Source organism: Rattus norvegicus, chromosome 1, assembly GCF_021556685.1.
Source record: "Rattus norvegicus strain SHRSP/BbbUtx chromosome 1, alternate assembly SHRSP_T2T, whole genome shotgun sequence".
Lineage (NCBI taxonomy): Eukaryota > Metazoa > Chordata > Mammalia > Rodentia > Muridae > Rattus > Rattus norvegicus.
This window is the reverse complement of record NC_141534.1, coordinates 241565127-241579539: the sequence shown is the minus strand read 5'-3', so window position 1 is coordinate 241579539 and position 14413 is coordinate 241565127. Positions and strand designations below refer to the sequence as shown.

Below are 14413 nucleotides of genomic sequence, written 5' to 3'. Positions count from 1 at the left end.
TTATCATTTCCCAAGGTCTTCCTGGTAGGTCTGTCCTTCGGTCCTCTTTTCTGGTGTTGCACCTCTTTGTTCTCATATCATTGAGTCTCATGATCTTTGTGAAGTAAACAGCTGTTCTGGAGATGAGCCTGGAGTCATCAGAAGAGGTAGACGACTGAGGCTGGAGAATACCTGTGGTGACTGTTTGATGAAGTGTCGGTTTTCAAATGTTATTTGGAAAGGGGCCATGCATATATGACTTCTTCCTGCCATCATTTTTTTCTACTTTACTGAATGTGTTGGGTTTTTTTTTTTATTTCCACCTTTAACAAACTAGTCAAGGGAGAAACCAAGTTCCAGTTTCTTATTCTCAAAGAGATTTGCAAAGGAAGTTAGGCACAGTTCCAGAAATGGATATAATAATGCATTTATTCTTCCTCTCTTATTCCTTTCATGCTGCTTCTGCCCCATCGCCTCAAAGCATATCTTTCTTCTAACCATGCTGGAGACATGTGACATTTCTTCCCCTCCTAACCCCTAACTTTGCTCTCTCCATTTAACTATGTTCACATCAACTAACTGTATCGTGGCCCCACTCAGTAGTTCCGCTCAGTACCATCTGCTGTTGCCTCTTTTATAGTTTCAGGTATACTGTATGATCTGATATTGTATGTGATTATCTCCAATAATAGACCAGTGTTGCACTAAGGAAAGAAGTAAAAAGCACCTTTCCCCTTGAAATCATTTAACCAAGAACATGTTCAGATTTGAACTATCTATGCCACGTTTCCTGTGTCTTCCTTTCTCTATCAGTCTATTGTATGGTCTGAATCAGTAGCTGTCTGAAGTGTGTCTGTGAGTTTGTCTGTTTCATCTCTGTGTGTCTGTGTTCTGTCTGTTTATGTCTGTGTCTTTTGTCATTGTGTTCCTGACCCTAACAATGGACTTTGTCCTGAATTTATTGAATGGCACAGAAGCCATCACAATTAAAAGGAATGGGACACGTTACAGAACCCTTTAGCAGAGTTTTTACAGTGGCTAAGTCACTGGCTCCAACCGCTCTTAACTGACCAGATAACAACACTCTGAATAGCATTGTTAACTAAGCGATGTTAGAATGTCATTGCATTCATCATCTATGGTGGCTTCTCATTTCAGAAGATTGCATTTAACCTCTGTATTTGCTGTGCACAGCAAATGATACACAAGCATTCTTCTGGATCACAGACTTGGAAAGAGGACAAAATTTAAGACTCTAGTTCTCCATTAACTTAGGTTGTAAATGTTACTCACAAGGGGGAATCCAAGGCATGTGGGTTGGTTATTACATTGTTCTCTTAAAAGTAGGATTAACAAACAGACAGTAACATGATCTCAAGGTATATTATTAACTTTGGTAATGAGTTCCAGCCTCTTAGAACATAGAAGATATTTTTTATCACATCGCATCAGCACACGTACTAACAACATAGTTTCTATTATGAAAATGATTTCCATTAACAAAAACATTTCATATACTTATCACACTGGTTCCCCTACCAAGGCTTTAATATGCATCTCTTTTACCATTTATTTTTATTTCATTTGCATGGATATATTGCATGCATGTGTGTCTGTGCACAGTACTGATGCCTATTGCCTGTGGAGACCAGCAGAGGATGAGGGATGTTGTAGAACTGGAATTGCAGATGCTTGTGAACTGCCACATGGGTTCCGAGGCTCAAACCCAGGTCCCATGGAAGAGCAGTCAGTGCTCTGAACTGCTGAGTTCTCCAGCCCCCAATATACTAATTTTTTAAAACATAAGTTTACCTTGATAATTTGCTGTATTGCGTCTAATAAGCCCTGGCATTTTGTTCCTAAGCTTGTCTATTAATCATGCACTTAATGATTCTGTTGTACTCACCTTCAACATTTAATTATACATTGTCAAAGACAGCGGATGTAAGCGTAGAGATTAAAATTCAACCAGCATATCTAATAAAAGCTTTACATCATTTGTGCACAAGTTACAATTTGTTAACCAAGCGTTGTGTAGAAATTGCTTCATAATTATTATTTCTGTTATATGGGATCCCCCCAAAGTATAAATTAATTATTTCATTTGTACTTTTTATAATTAAAATATAATAATGTGAGTCATTAATAATCTTCTGGATTGTTACCAGGGAGAATTATTTCTTGGGAGCCTCTTTCTTTTTTTGCCTACACTATTTCCTCCCTGCACTGCCTTTAATGTGTGCCTTTGAATGGATGGTCAGGGACATGAAAGCCATAGGAAACTTCTTGGGGGATAATAATATTACAGCTGAAAACCAGGGACCACGTTTTGACACTAAGCATAGCTGGCCTTTTGATGAAACGGGACAGCTTAATGCTATTAGCTTTAAGTGTGTGTAGAAGGTTAATCACTCTCGTACCTCTCATGAATAACTCATCTCTTTTACAGGGTGTTGTTCACAAGTGCAAGTCTCTAATTAATTTCCCCCTCCTTGCTTTGTTTTCTTTCCCCAGCTCTTGTAAATGTGAAACTCTGGGCCATTGATCGACAATGTTTTCAAACAATAATGATGAGAACAGGACTCATCAAGCACACCGAGTACATGGAGTTTTTAAAAAGGTAGGACACTTAGATTATCTTCCCATTTTGGAGACATTGGCGCCTCTTTGAGACGTAGCTTTCCTTTGTCCCTTTATCTCAGTCTCACTTGCCTTTCGGCCTGTAAGAGGCACAGACTTCAGCCTTGTGATATTTCTGCTCCCAGCTCTCAGGATGTATGGTTACGCCGGGACATCCGATTTCACCAACTGTACTCACGCACAGAGTGTTTTCAGAGACACAAAGGAGAATTCACGTGAGCAGGAAGGGGTATCTGGTTCCTTCTCATGATCTTCTGACTAATGTGCTTACTTCGATTCCTCTAAACAGACCCCTGTGCCTCTCTGAGCTGTTGCCTGTGGGTTTCCACAGGAAAGGTCACAGAGCTAAAGAAGAGAAGTTCCACAGGGCAGCTTTATTAGCCTGGAATCCTGAGATTAATAAATTAATAAATTAATTAATGCCAAATTAATTAATAAATTAATTTCCCCAATTAATTTATTCCCAGTTTCTTTTGTTATTCATAGGTTATGATAACCCAATATAGGATGAGGCTTTTAAGAGAAAAATCTACTTCTCCTCCCTTAGAAGCTCATAGATATTCACCACCGTTTAACTTTAACGTATATCAGTGAATAATTTTATTCTTAAAAGGGACATTGACAATTCTAGTGACTTTAAACATATTTTGTATTGCTTCCAAAAAAGAAAGAAAGAAAGAAAGAAAGAAAGAAAGAAAGAAAGAAAGAAAGAAAGAAAGAAAGTTAGGGATGGCTGAGGGGCTGAGAATGCTTGCTGCACAAGCTTGCGGTCACAGAGAAAAGCTGGGCGTGGCTGTGCACAGGTCTGTAACCTGAGCACAGCGGGAGAGGGCAGAGATGGGCACAGAGATAGACTTGCTGGCCAGCCGGTCTAACTAACACAGTGAGCCACAGGTTCAGCGAGACACCCTGTTTCAAGAGACTAAGGTGGAGAGGGATAGAGGACACCTTAGGTGCATGCCTATGTGCATACCTACGTGTGCACCTCTTGCCTCGCTGGTGTGCATGTGTGTACCCCCCTTCACACACGCATACCCTGCATATACATCCACACATATACATTTGTGTTATTTTACTTCTGTCTCAATTGTTGAAGAGCAATGTACAGAGTGTATGAAACAAAGTGTCCAATGAGGTTTCCTTTTCCAGGGCTAGAATATTAAACTTCGTTCTACAGTTTCCCTTTTTGCAAATATGTGGTTAAAATGGAGCTAACAAGTCAAACTCTTATTTTATTTCAGTGATACATCTTAACAGATCTCTATTGAGGTTTCTTAAGATGCAATTTTAATGTCCCTTACTTGGGTATTTCTGTTAATTAATTTTGTTTCTGCCTCATCTTTTATACATTTTTCATTTCCACATGAAGTCTTTTCGTGATATTCCTGCTGAAGGGACAATAAAATTCTAATTTGATATCAAGTAATAATATATTAAAATAGTTCAATGTCAGCAGGGTGTTTTCTGTTTCCATCAGTGTGATTAGATGAGGAGAGGTGGAAAAATAAATTTCTTTTGAAGTTCAGTATAGTTTGAAAGGAAATTAAATTTTTTGAGATGTCATATTTACGTGGAAGAATATATGCATGTTCAGTGGTGTGTGTGTGTGTGTGTGTGTGTGTGTGTGTGTGTGTGTATGTGCGTGCCTGTTGAGAAACTGAAAGGGAGAATATATATTCATTTTAAGTCATAAAGAGTAACACTATTGAGCTGACAGCGCTCTAATAAAAACTTCAGTTGGTAATTAATGAGATGCTTGGATGGGGGCTGGGGCTTCTCCTTTGTCTAAACATCTCAGCGTAAGTCCTTAACATGTTGATTTTAACTTCCATGGATTTGTAATCTCCAGGAATAGGCTAAGTGGCAATCAAATGCCCTTTCAGACAGTTCCAGGGAGATCTTATCTACTAGCGCTGTTTTTGATGATGGAGGTGTGTGTGTGTGTGTGTGTGTGTGTGTGTGTGTGTGTCACTCACGCACATGTGCATGTGTAATCAGAGCTACCTTTGTTTTGTAATGTGTTTTGACTTTCTGAATGTTAATGGCTCTCTAGAATGAATGATTGTTGTTGTTGTTGTTAGCTTAAGGCAAGCCGGACAGACAGAACAAAAGAGAAGTGGACACTACAGAACTTTGATACCACTTTGCATTCGGCCACTGTGTGAGACAAGTTCACGCTGTATGCTCAATGGCTGCCGAGAGCCTAGAGAGTTGGCAAGGTGCCTTAATCTTCTAAAACTGTGACCGTGATTTAGTGGCTCCATCGATACAGCCTTCGGTAGCTCACAGCTAGTGTTGGATTACTCATAGTCTCATTGGCTGGATGTTCTAGGCTGTTCTCCAGCTAGTTTTCTCAGCCCGCCTCCCGACATACTCCACTGAATGATCCCCCGTGACCTTGAACCTGTCCTAGGCTTCCCTGCAGCATGCTCATCTGCCTTTCCTCACACTTACCCTTGATTATGTCTTTTTTCTTCTTCTGAATCCTGTGAAAAGCTCCTCTCCCACTGATGCTGATCTCCTTTGCTCTCTGGGGTTTCACCTCAACTCTGATTTGACCACCCACTTTCTTTGATTATAAGTCTGTTTCCTACATCTATCATTCCTACTTCTAAGCTACAAACTTCAGTGCAAGGGCTACTTCTTAGGCATCTTTTTGTTTCCCTTTGGCACAAGATGCATTGCGTTGTACATAGTTTGCATGCCATTACACACTTCCCAAGGTTCATTGCAAAGGCTCCCGCCTTTCGAAAAATTGCTTAAAATCTCTTGATGAGAGTCTAGCATTAAATCAAGAATGGTTTCCTAATGAACGTAAGTCACATGCTCACGAAGTCCAAATAGTAAAGAGCATTCATTCTTCCCACACATTACCAGGATAATTATTCTTTCTTTGCACCAGTAATTTTTTTTTTTTTGAGGCTTTAGAAAAGTGCCATAACAGGACTAGAGAGTGGTTCAGCAGTTCGGAGCACTGGCTGCTCTCTAGAGGACCTAAGTTCAATATGGTTACCTTACAAACATTTGCGACGCCAGTCTCCGGGGAGTTGACGCCCTCTTCTGACCTCTGCAGGCACTGCATATGTGCGGCACACAAATTTACATGCAGACAAAGCATTCACACACATAAAATGAAAGTGAGTTAAAGTAGAAGTGGGATTAGGGGAGGACACAGAACAACACTGAAGGGAAATGACTAAAATATTGCCAAAATGCAGAATTTTAAAAATCAATAAATTTTTTGCTATGAATTTAAATCATTTATTGCCCTATTTGATATATTTTTTTTAAAAAAACAGTTACTTGCTACTAATTTGTACAATATAAAAACGAAGTTTGCATGGTCAAGTCAATCCAACATTTCCTTTATAACTTCATGTTTCAAAACACGTAGCTTGGTGTTATAAAAAGAACGAATATTTTAAAGTTCTCTGGCAGATATAGAGGTTATCTTTCTCTGTGCCTGCGAAATAAAACTTTGATCTGAATTTTTCTGCTGTCCATAAAGAGGCAAAGCAATTGTGATCGTTCTTGAGAAAAGCTCTAGGAAATGGTAATACAATAATATGATAATTCTCAGTGGGAGTCTCATTTTACATTCTAGCACTTTCACAAGAGGGGAACATCAGAAGTGGCTGGGTTAAAAGGAGTCAGTCTGTGCCAGGGTCATCTCTCTTTGTCATGCACCGTCCTTGTTTTTCTAAATAAACACAGATGTTTTGAGACAAGCAAGAAAACAACTCTCCCCTCAAGGAGAAGAAGAAGTAGTTTGTTCTGAGCCAGATATGAGTGACCATGACTCAGAAACGTGCCTTAAGGCTGTCCAAGGCTGAGCCTGGTAGATGGCACACCTTTAATCTCAATACACAGGCAGAGAGTGAGATCCTGCCTCAAAAACAAACAAACGAAACAACAAAATAACAAACAAAAAGCAATAATAAGGTTGTCCTAAATACCATGGTCTAATGTGAAAAAGCTGTCACAAGTTTTTCAGTTGCAGAACAGGAAGACCATCAATCAAAGCACTTTTCAAATACATTGGTAGAAACACAAGCAGGCCGGTTACAGCAATGCAAGGGAATCTCGGATGCACATTTCAGATAGTGTCTGATTGCATTCTTAGTTTCTGGGTGACTGGAAGTTGGTCCTGTACTAAGTACATCCTCCGAATTTCTACAAGATAGAGTGATGTCAGGTCAGATGTAGCTAGAGGTAGGCATCGAATGGCTGCTACGGGTGTAGACGTAGCATGAGGTCCCTTTGTTCTTTCTATTCTGTAACACTCTAGCTACCAATGCTAGTCTTGTAGACTCTTTATCACAGGCATAGAAGTATCTTTGAATAGATAGTATTCACACTGGGCACATACACGTAAATGGTAGTAGTTCTACTAGTAGGGAATTTTTTCTTTTTGTCATAGTTTTATTTTGATATCAGTGTATTTACCCATATTGTAACTGCCATCACCACAGGTTGGTCCCCTCTTTGCTGTTCAGTGCTACACCAGACTCTGAGTCTGCATCTTCACTTAGTTATTTCCAGTCTGCCTGCGTTACACATTCCCTGATGTAAACACAGATGTTACTATGCAAGCACAACGCAAAGCAAGTCAAATAAAGTAACGAATGAGGAATAAAAATAGCTCCAGGGGCAGTGCTAGGAAGCGTGACAAAATGGCTGTCAGTCAAACACTATTTTTGCCATTTGCTATGACTTCTTGCTATGAAAATGAACCAAATGTCTGCCACAGTTAATTTGTGCTGTTTCTCTCTGAGCATATCTTCTGGTGCTACTCTTGCAACATTGGGGTTTAAATTGTGTGACCAGTGGGATCTGCTGATATGAACCAGAATTTTCTCTTAAGCTCCAGCTGTGGTGGTTTGACGATGATGGTGAAACCACAGTTTAATGATGATGGTCAGATGATGGTGATGGTGATGATGGTGGTGGTGGTGGTGGTGGTGGTGGTGATGGACCATGGTTTTTTTAACGATGATGAGGATGATGATGATGATGACGACGACGACGACGACGACGATGATGATTGATGATGGTGGTGGTGGTAGTGATGGACCATGGTTTATGATGATGATGATGTTGATGATGATGGTGGTGGTGGTGGTGGTGGTGATGGACCATGGTTTATGATGATGATGGAGAAGTACCATGGTTGTTGTTGATGTTGATGATGATGATGGTTGTGGTGTTGGACCATGGTTTATGATGATGATGGTGTTGGTGGTGGTGGTGGTGTTGGTGGTTATGACATGGATGCCGCTGCCAATGATGATGATGATGATGATGATGATGATGATGATAGACAGTGGTTCTGGTGGACCACAGTTTATGATAGTGGTGATGATGATGGTGGTAGACCATGGTTTATGTTACTTGCTTCACTGACAAAACAGAGATTCAGGAGGGACTTTGAAACTTTCCTTTTTCTTTGAGAGAAACATTTTGTATGATAGATAGGCATATCTCATTCTCTTACACAAAACCTTTCCATAATTTTCTGTTACTTGAAAAGAAAGTCACTACGGTCTACCCTTTTCTCCAAGATCCTGACTCCCAAATGCTCCCCCATTACCCTCCCTTCCTTCTCCTTTCTCATTCTCTTACTGATTCAGTCACATGGTCTTCTGTTTCCTCTATTCCCTCTCAATGCACATTGTCCTCTGCCTTTGAGAGAAAATTTTACAATGAAGTCTATGAAGAAACCAACACACCAGATAAAACTACTGTGGCTGAGACTGGTACCTGGGATTCCCCAGGATAGCCTTAACTCTATGATTTCTCTTCTGTGGTGTTAGACTGCAGCTGTCTCCTCTGGTTGTAGCAGGAGCACCTCCTATATCAAGCAGAGTTGCTGCCATGATCTACAGAAGAAGAGCTTGTCCCACAGGCATGGCAGAGATATAAGCAGAATAAGCTAGGTGTGGTAGGTTATGTAATTCCAGAATTTCAGAGGCAGAGGAAGGAGGATTGTCATGAGTCTGAGGCCAAACTAGTCTACAGGCTAAGACCCTGCCTGCCTCAGAAATCAAGAGAGAGAAAGAGAGAGAGAGAGAGAGAGAGAGAGAGAGAGAGAGAGAGAGAGAGAGACTTAAACAAAACAGGCCAATGTAGTGATAGCCAAGTCTTTAGCAAAATAATGAAGTTATCCTGGAAGCGGGAGAGAGCGTCACTAAACGATTATCTGGGTTAAAGCCACTCCTCCATTTTGTTGTTTCGGAACCAAATAGAATAAGAAGGATGAGGATGGTTGGCTGGGATTGCAGTGTCTTTAATGGTGCACCAGTCAATGCAGCTGCCTATTTAAGGAAGAGAACTTGTCTGGTGGAGAGCCACCCACAATTCTGTAAATAACCCCAATAAACTCACTGGTTCACCATCCTGTACGTGAATGTCCTCTCAAGGCTCATATGTTATGTTGACTAAACAGAGTGTTATAGTCTGGGGCCTTTGAAGGATATGGCAAGTTTTTGATTTTGAATTCACTTTCTAACCATTAAGAACACTGGAAGTGTTTTTGAAAATTACCACATGATACTTATGATTTAGCCTTTTCCCAGGACCTATGGATCTCCGGAGATAACATGATCAGAGCTAATGCCCCATATGAGAGCCTTTGCAGTATTGCACACAAGGTGTCAAGAGAATGAGTGAGCCTTGGTAAACCCCCAGTGCTAACTAGTACTTCTGCCTTCTATAGTTTCCTCACTAGTAAAAAGCTTGATTTTATTACTCTGTAAAGTTTCCCTCTTCCTTATCTTCATCATGGGGAAGTGAACCTCAAGGCTGTTTTATTCTTCCCAGTCATTCTGTGAAACAATAATGCTTGCATATATATTTAATATATGTGCTATTTATATATGCATTGGAAAAGTGGGCTTATTATCCCAGGCACCATGTATAATATTGTTATTGAGATTTCCCTGAATATGTTTGATGAGGAATAGAACAGCATTTTGAGACCTTCTTCCTCTCTATAAATGCTGTGCTTTGTCTGCTCCTAGCTTCTGTCATGCCTGCCACTGGCCGAAGATACAATTTTGCTCCTGTCATCTGATTGACTAATAAGAACCAAATAACTCTGAAGTAAGAAAAATATACAGAATAATTTAATATTTCTGTACACTTTGTAAATGAACCAACAGAATCTTGAGCCCAAACTGGCCTACCTAAAGAAACAGCTTACATAGGAATGTGGGTTGGTGAATTTACAAATTGAGCATTCTATCATATCTGCTTTCTGGCTTAGTTTATTTTCGAATGTAATCTTCTCACTATGGGAAATTAAACAATAATGGATTAATGGTGTTTTCTGTCTTCAGAGAGGAAACTTTTATCATTAATTTAGTCTCATGTAGGTATATTCCTTCTGTCTCTACATTCACTCTTCTAGTTTGAAACTCAAGTTTTTCCTTATAGCCAATTTTAAAAGCTAATTTTAAAAGCTATTTTTAAGTCAACACTCTTACAGGCTACTTTGTCATCCATCTATCCATTCAGTCATCCATCAATCCATCTGTCCCTTTCTCCCACCCACCCACCCTGCCAATCACCCATCCATCCATCCATCCATCCATCTATCTGTCCGTCTGTCTGCCCATCCATTCATCTGTCTGTCTGTCTGCCTGCCTGTCTATTTAGACAGGATATTACTATGTAGCTCTGACTAGAACTTACTGTGTAGACCAGGTCTGGCCTTGAACTCACATAGATTCCCGAGTGCCAGAATTAAGATGTGTGCTACTCATCTTGTTTTCAATACTGAAATATTGAATACTTTTATTTTGTATCATATTTGAGCAGGTATAGTCAGGGATAAAACAGTAATATAAAATTGCTCATTTTACTGATGGGAGAACTGAGCCTGTGACTATGACAGTTGCTCAAAGTCACCTAGAAGAAAGTCTGAAATTTAGCTGTCCCAGAATGCCTAGTATCTTTTGTTCAAAATCTCTAGGGTAAAATTCTCTCCACTTTTGATTGACTAAGCATATGCTCCAGTGTTACACAATTCTCCTAGATTATTCTTTAAGAGTCTTGTTAAAATTGTCACAACCTCTGTGAAAACAGAAAATAACGGTACACAGTTGCCTACGTATATCAATTTTAAGTGACAGGTGTGAGGTTAGGGTAAGGAAATGTGCATATTTTTGTTATACTTTTTTGTTTGACACTGTCTCATTATATATATATATATATGTATATGATATATATATATATACATATATATATATAAAATGTCTCACTACATTGCTCTAGAACTCACTGGATATCCCTCCCTGACCTCTAACTCAAAATTGATTGGAACGGGGTGTCTATGTAGCCCTGATTGTCTGGAACTCACTACATAAGCCAGGCTTGCCTTGCATTTAGATTGATTTGCCTGCCTCAGACTCCCCAGTGCTGAGATTAAAGGCGTGACCCACCATGCCCATCCTGCAAGTTCACATTTTAACAAGTCGCTCTGAGTTAAGTTATGCTGCCTCAGGAGCCACAGCAGAAGACATAACATGACATATCTAAAATATTCTGTTGACTTACTGGTAGGAAGGATGTTTGGGTTTAAATTGTGGTTTTTACCAATCATGGGTTTGCAATTTTAGCGGAGTATCTTCAAAGTTAGGCTTAGTGATACAAAACTTCAAAATTAGGGTAAATGAAACAATAGTAAATACTTATTCAGTAGGTGCCAAGCAATGTCCAAAGTATTTCACACGTATTGGTTCACTTAACTCTCAACAGAATTCTATAAAATAAGGGTGGCCATTTCCATTTTACAAATGAGGATAACAAGACTCAGAGATGAGCAGTTTACATAGCTGGTATCTCGGATGCTCAATAAATGTTTGAGATGTCACTTCCCATATTCTGGGTCTCTTCTCAGCAAACTGACATGGATTCTGCCTGAGATTTCCACTCTGTGCTGACCTTGTCTTTGTAAATTCCTCAGTTTCCATTCCCCGGTTTTTTGTTTTGTTTTTGTTTGTTTGTTTGTAGCAGTGCTTCTCTGCTGAATATCAGTATTGGTTTCCTTCTTGTACCCTTATGCTCCCAGAATATGTTTTCAGAAATGAATGCCCAACATCAGCATGAGGACAACTACTTTAATTGATATTTAACAGAGCGATATCTTAGACTCATGGAAACCGTATGTAGAAATCGCCTACAGTTTGGTAGTCTGTGCCCTAAAGCTAAGCAAGCATTGGGATTTCTAAAGTTGAGATGAAGAGACGAATGCTTTGGAGCCAGTGTCTTCCCTTTTGTACCTGGTTTCGCAGTCCTATTAATGAGTTCCTGAAGCCTAGGCTGATTTCTCCTGGCTTAGCCTGGACCTTCTAGATCTTTGCAGGCATTTATGGAGTACTTGTTTTTTTAATATATATATTTCAGAAGAAAAAAAGATTCTACTGTTTGATGCAAATGAAAGGACAACTCTACCTTGGAGAGACCACATTCTGGTCAATCAAAATCATGAAACCATGTCCTCTAGATGTCTTAATAATTTGTGAAAAACATCTATAAAAACTATGGTGCAGCTTTCGGAATTCTAGTCTTCTTTAGTTTTAAAGAATACGTGGCAGGCCCATTAAGCATTTGAGCTTTGAGTGTTAATGAAGCTTTACTTGGAGACACAGAGCCTTCCTTAGAATTAAGCTTGACAAAACTGGCGTGGTTCTAATTTGAGGGGAAAGAAAGTGAAGAATAAATAAAGAGATACGGCTACCCCGCGTTTTCCAGCATGGCTGCTTGAAGACCGTTTTGTCATATCAGATCTATTCTCATTAAGCATGCCACGGGCGGCAGATAAATAGAAAAGTGGCCATTAATTTCATGTTGTCATCCACCATTTGCACAAATGTCTCAATAGTGATGCCTTGTAGAATGGAGAGACAGTGCGTCCTCACATATTTGCATAATTATATGCCGATTTTTTTCAAAATGTTTGTCAGCCCATATTATGTATAAATATTGGACCTCCACATATTTTTATAATTCCCCCAAATAATTAACATTTATGATTTATTATTTTGTGGTTATAATGAATGTCATAGTTGAAGAGATCCTATTTGGTCCAGAGGGAGTCAGGGCCCCAGATGAGGACATAACACACTGGCCTACGTGGCTTTACAGAGCTGGGTCTCTCTAGAAGCTAGAGGATAATTTCTCATCATATCCTTAAGGATATGTGATCCACACTCTGGGATTTAAAAGGCTACATGTATGTGATAGAGCAATTTAATATTCTCCCATCTTGTTTTGGCTCTGCGTCGTCTTACAAGTTGCTTCTCTGCTGGGTTTACCTCATTTCGGTATCATTCATAAATTGCTTATCTGTGCTCCTATTTTGTGAAGTGTTTTACACACAAAGGATAAAGAAGCTGTCCCCGAGTGCTTTGTATAACAAAATCTCTTATGTATGAATATATTTAGGAATAAACAACAGGTTATTGGAGACAATTAAAAAGGTTGGGAGTTCTTCCGTTTGAAAACTGATATTTGCATGGGATTGTTTGAATCTTGTTTTCTAGTCTCTCTCTCATCACTACCCTCATAGTCTGAAGGTGGATTTTTCTCTTGATAAAGGAACACAAAAACGAACATCTTGTAAATTGATATTTAGTGACTCGTGGTAAAGGTGAAATGGTAGAATTCTTTACAGCCTAATTAATCCTAGGTAGCCTTAGAGCAGTGTATCTTAATTATTTTTGAACCTGTATTCTCCTTGTCTTTTCAAGATATCTTAAGTTATATTTTCTTTTTCAGAGCTGCTTTTTATTTTGGGGCTACTTTTTGTTTTTTTTAAATTGAGGCGTAATTCATCAAAGACTACACTGCTTTGACGAGACTTTTTACAACTTAGTCAGGTTGTCCTTCTCTAGTCTTCCAAGAAGGGTCATTTTACTGTTTTTGATTTACTTTTAAAGTCACGGGCTACTTCAAATGTAGAAATGCAAAGTAAAGCCCAAGCTCACCTCATCAGGTTTCACTCTGAATGTGGACAACGGAAGGAAGGACCTACCTGTTAGCATCCTGTTCCTCATAAACTGAAACACTGAAGAAACTCCGTTTTCTTTGCAAATAGTCAAGGTCTATCTAAGGTTTCCTGGCTGCCTGAGCACATGAGGTGAGCTGATGTCTTAGTTCAGAATGATCTGACTGTAGATTCAGTGTGTGTCCTGCTGGCTGAGGGTGTGCGATGGCTCCTACAGCTGTGTGTGTGTCCCGTAGGTTCCCGTCAGTTACTGGACTCTCAGAACTGGCATTGTGACATCACAACAATGCTTTGTGCCAATTTTATAAACCTTTACAGTGCAATATGTGTTACTTTTCTGAGGCAAACCAAAGGTATATTTCTCAAGGTTCTGCTACCTTCAGCAGCAACTGACAGAGGATTTTTTTTTATGCATTTGTAACAGATAGAGATGAAGCAGATTGCAGTTTGTTTTTTGTTACTTTTTTAAAAATTGTAAACCATGTACCAAGTTTCTGGTCAAGACTGTATAGGATAAGTTGAACGTGATTGCATTCTATTAACCAATAGGAGTGTGTTCCCTATGCATATAGTTACATTGAAATAAAGTTCTAAACCATCAAAAAAAAAAGGCAACTCTCTTAGGTTGAAACATGTGGATTTCACTTCTATTATATAGAATCCTTAATCCACAATGTTGTTGAGAAATCTGGAGGAGAATCAGGATGGGATGAGAACAGGCTGCTAAGGGAGAAAGTGGGTATAAGATTGATTAGACACGGAAGCATCCTAGCTGGTAAATCTTAG

At 39.4% G+C, this 14413-nt stretch overlaps 1 protein-coding gene across 2 annotated transcripts in view; it reads left to right on the top strand.

The window, feature by feature from the left end:
- Positions 1-14413, top strand: part of Prkg1 (protein kinase cGMP-dependent 1) — a 1231555-nt gene that overhangs the window by 791755 nt on the left and 425387 nt on the right. For both annotated transcript variants that reach the window (XM_087584755.1, NM_001105731.4), the window contains 1 exon segment: positions 2494-2599. In XM_087584755.1, coding sequence (XP_087440881.1) covers positions 2494-2599 — 106 coding nt within the window.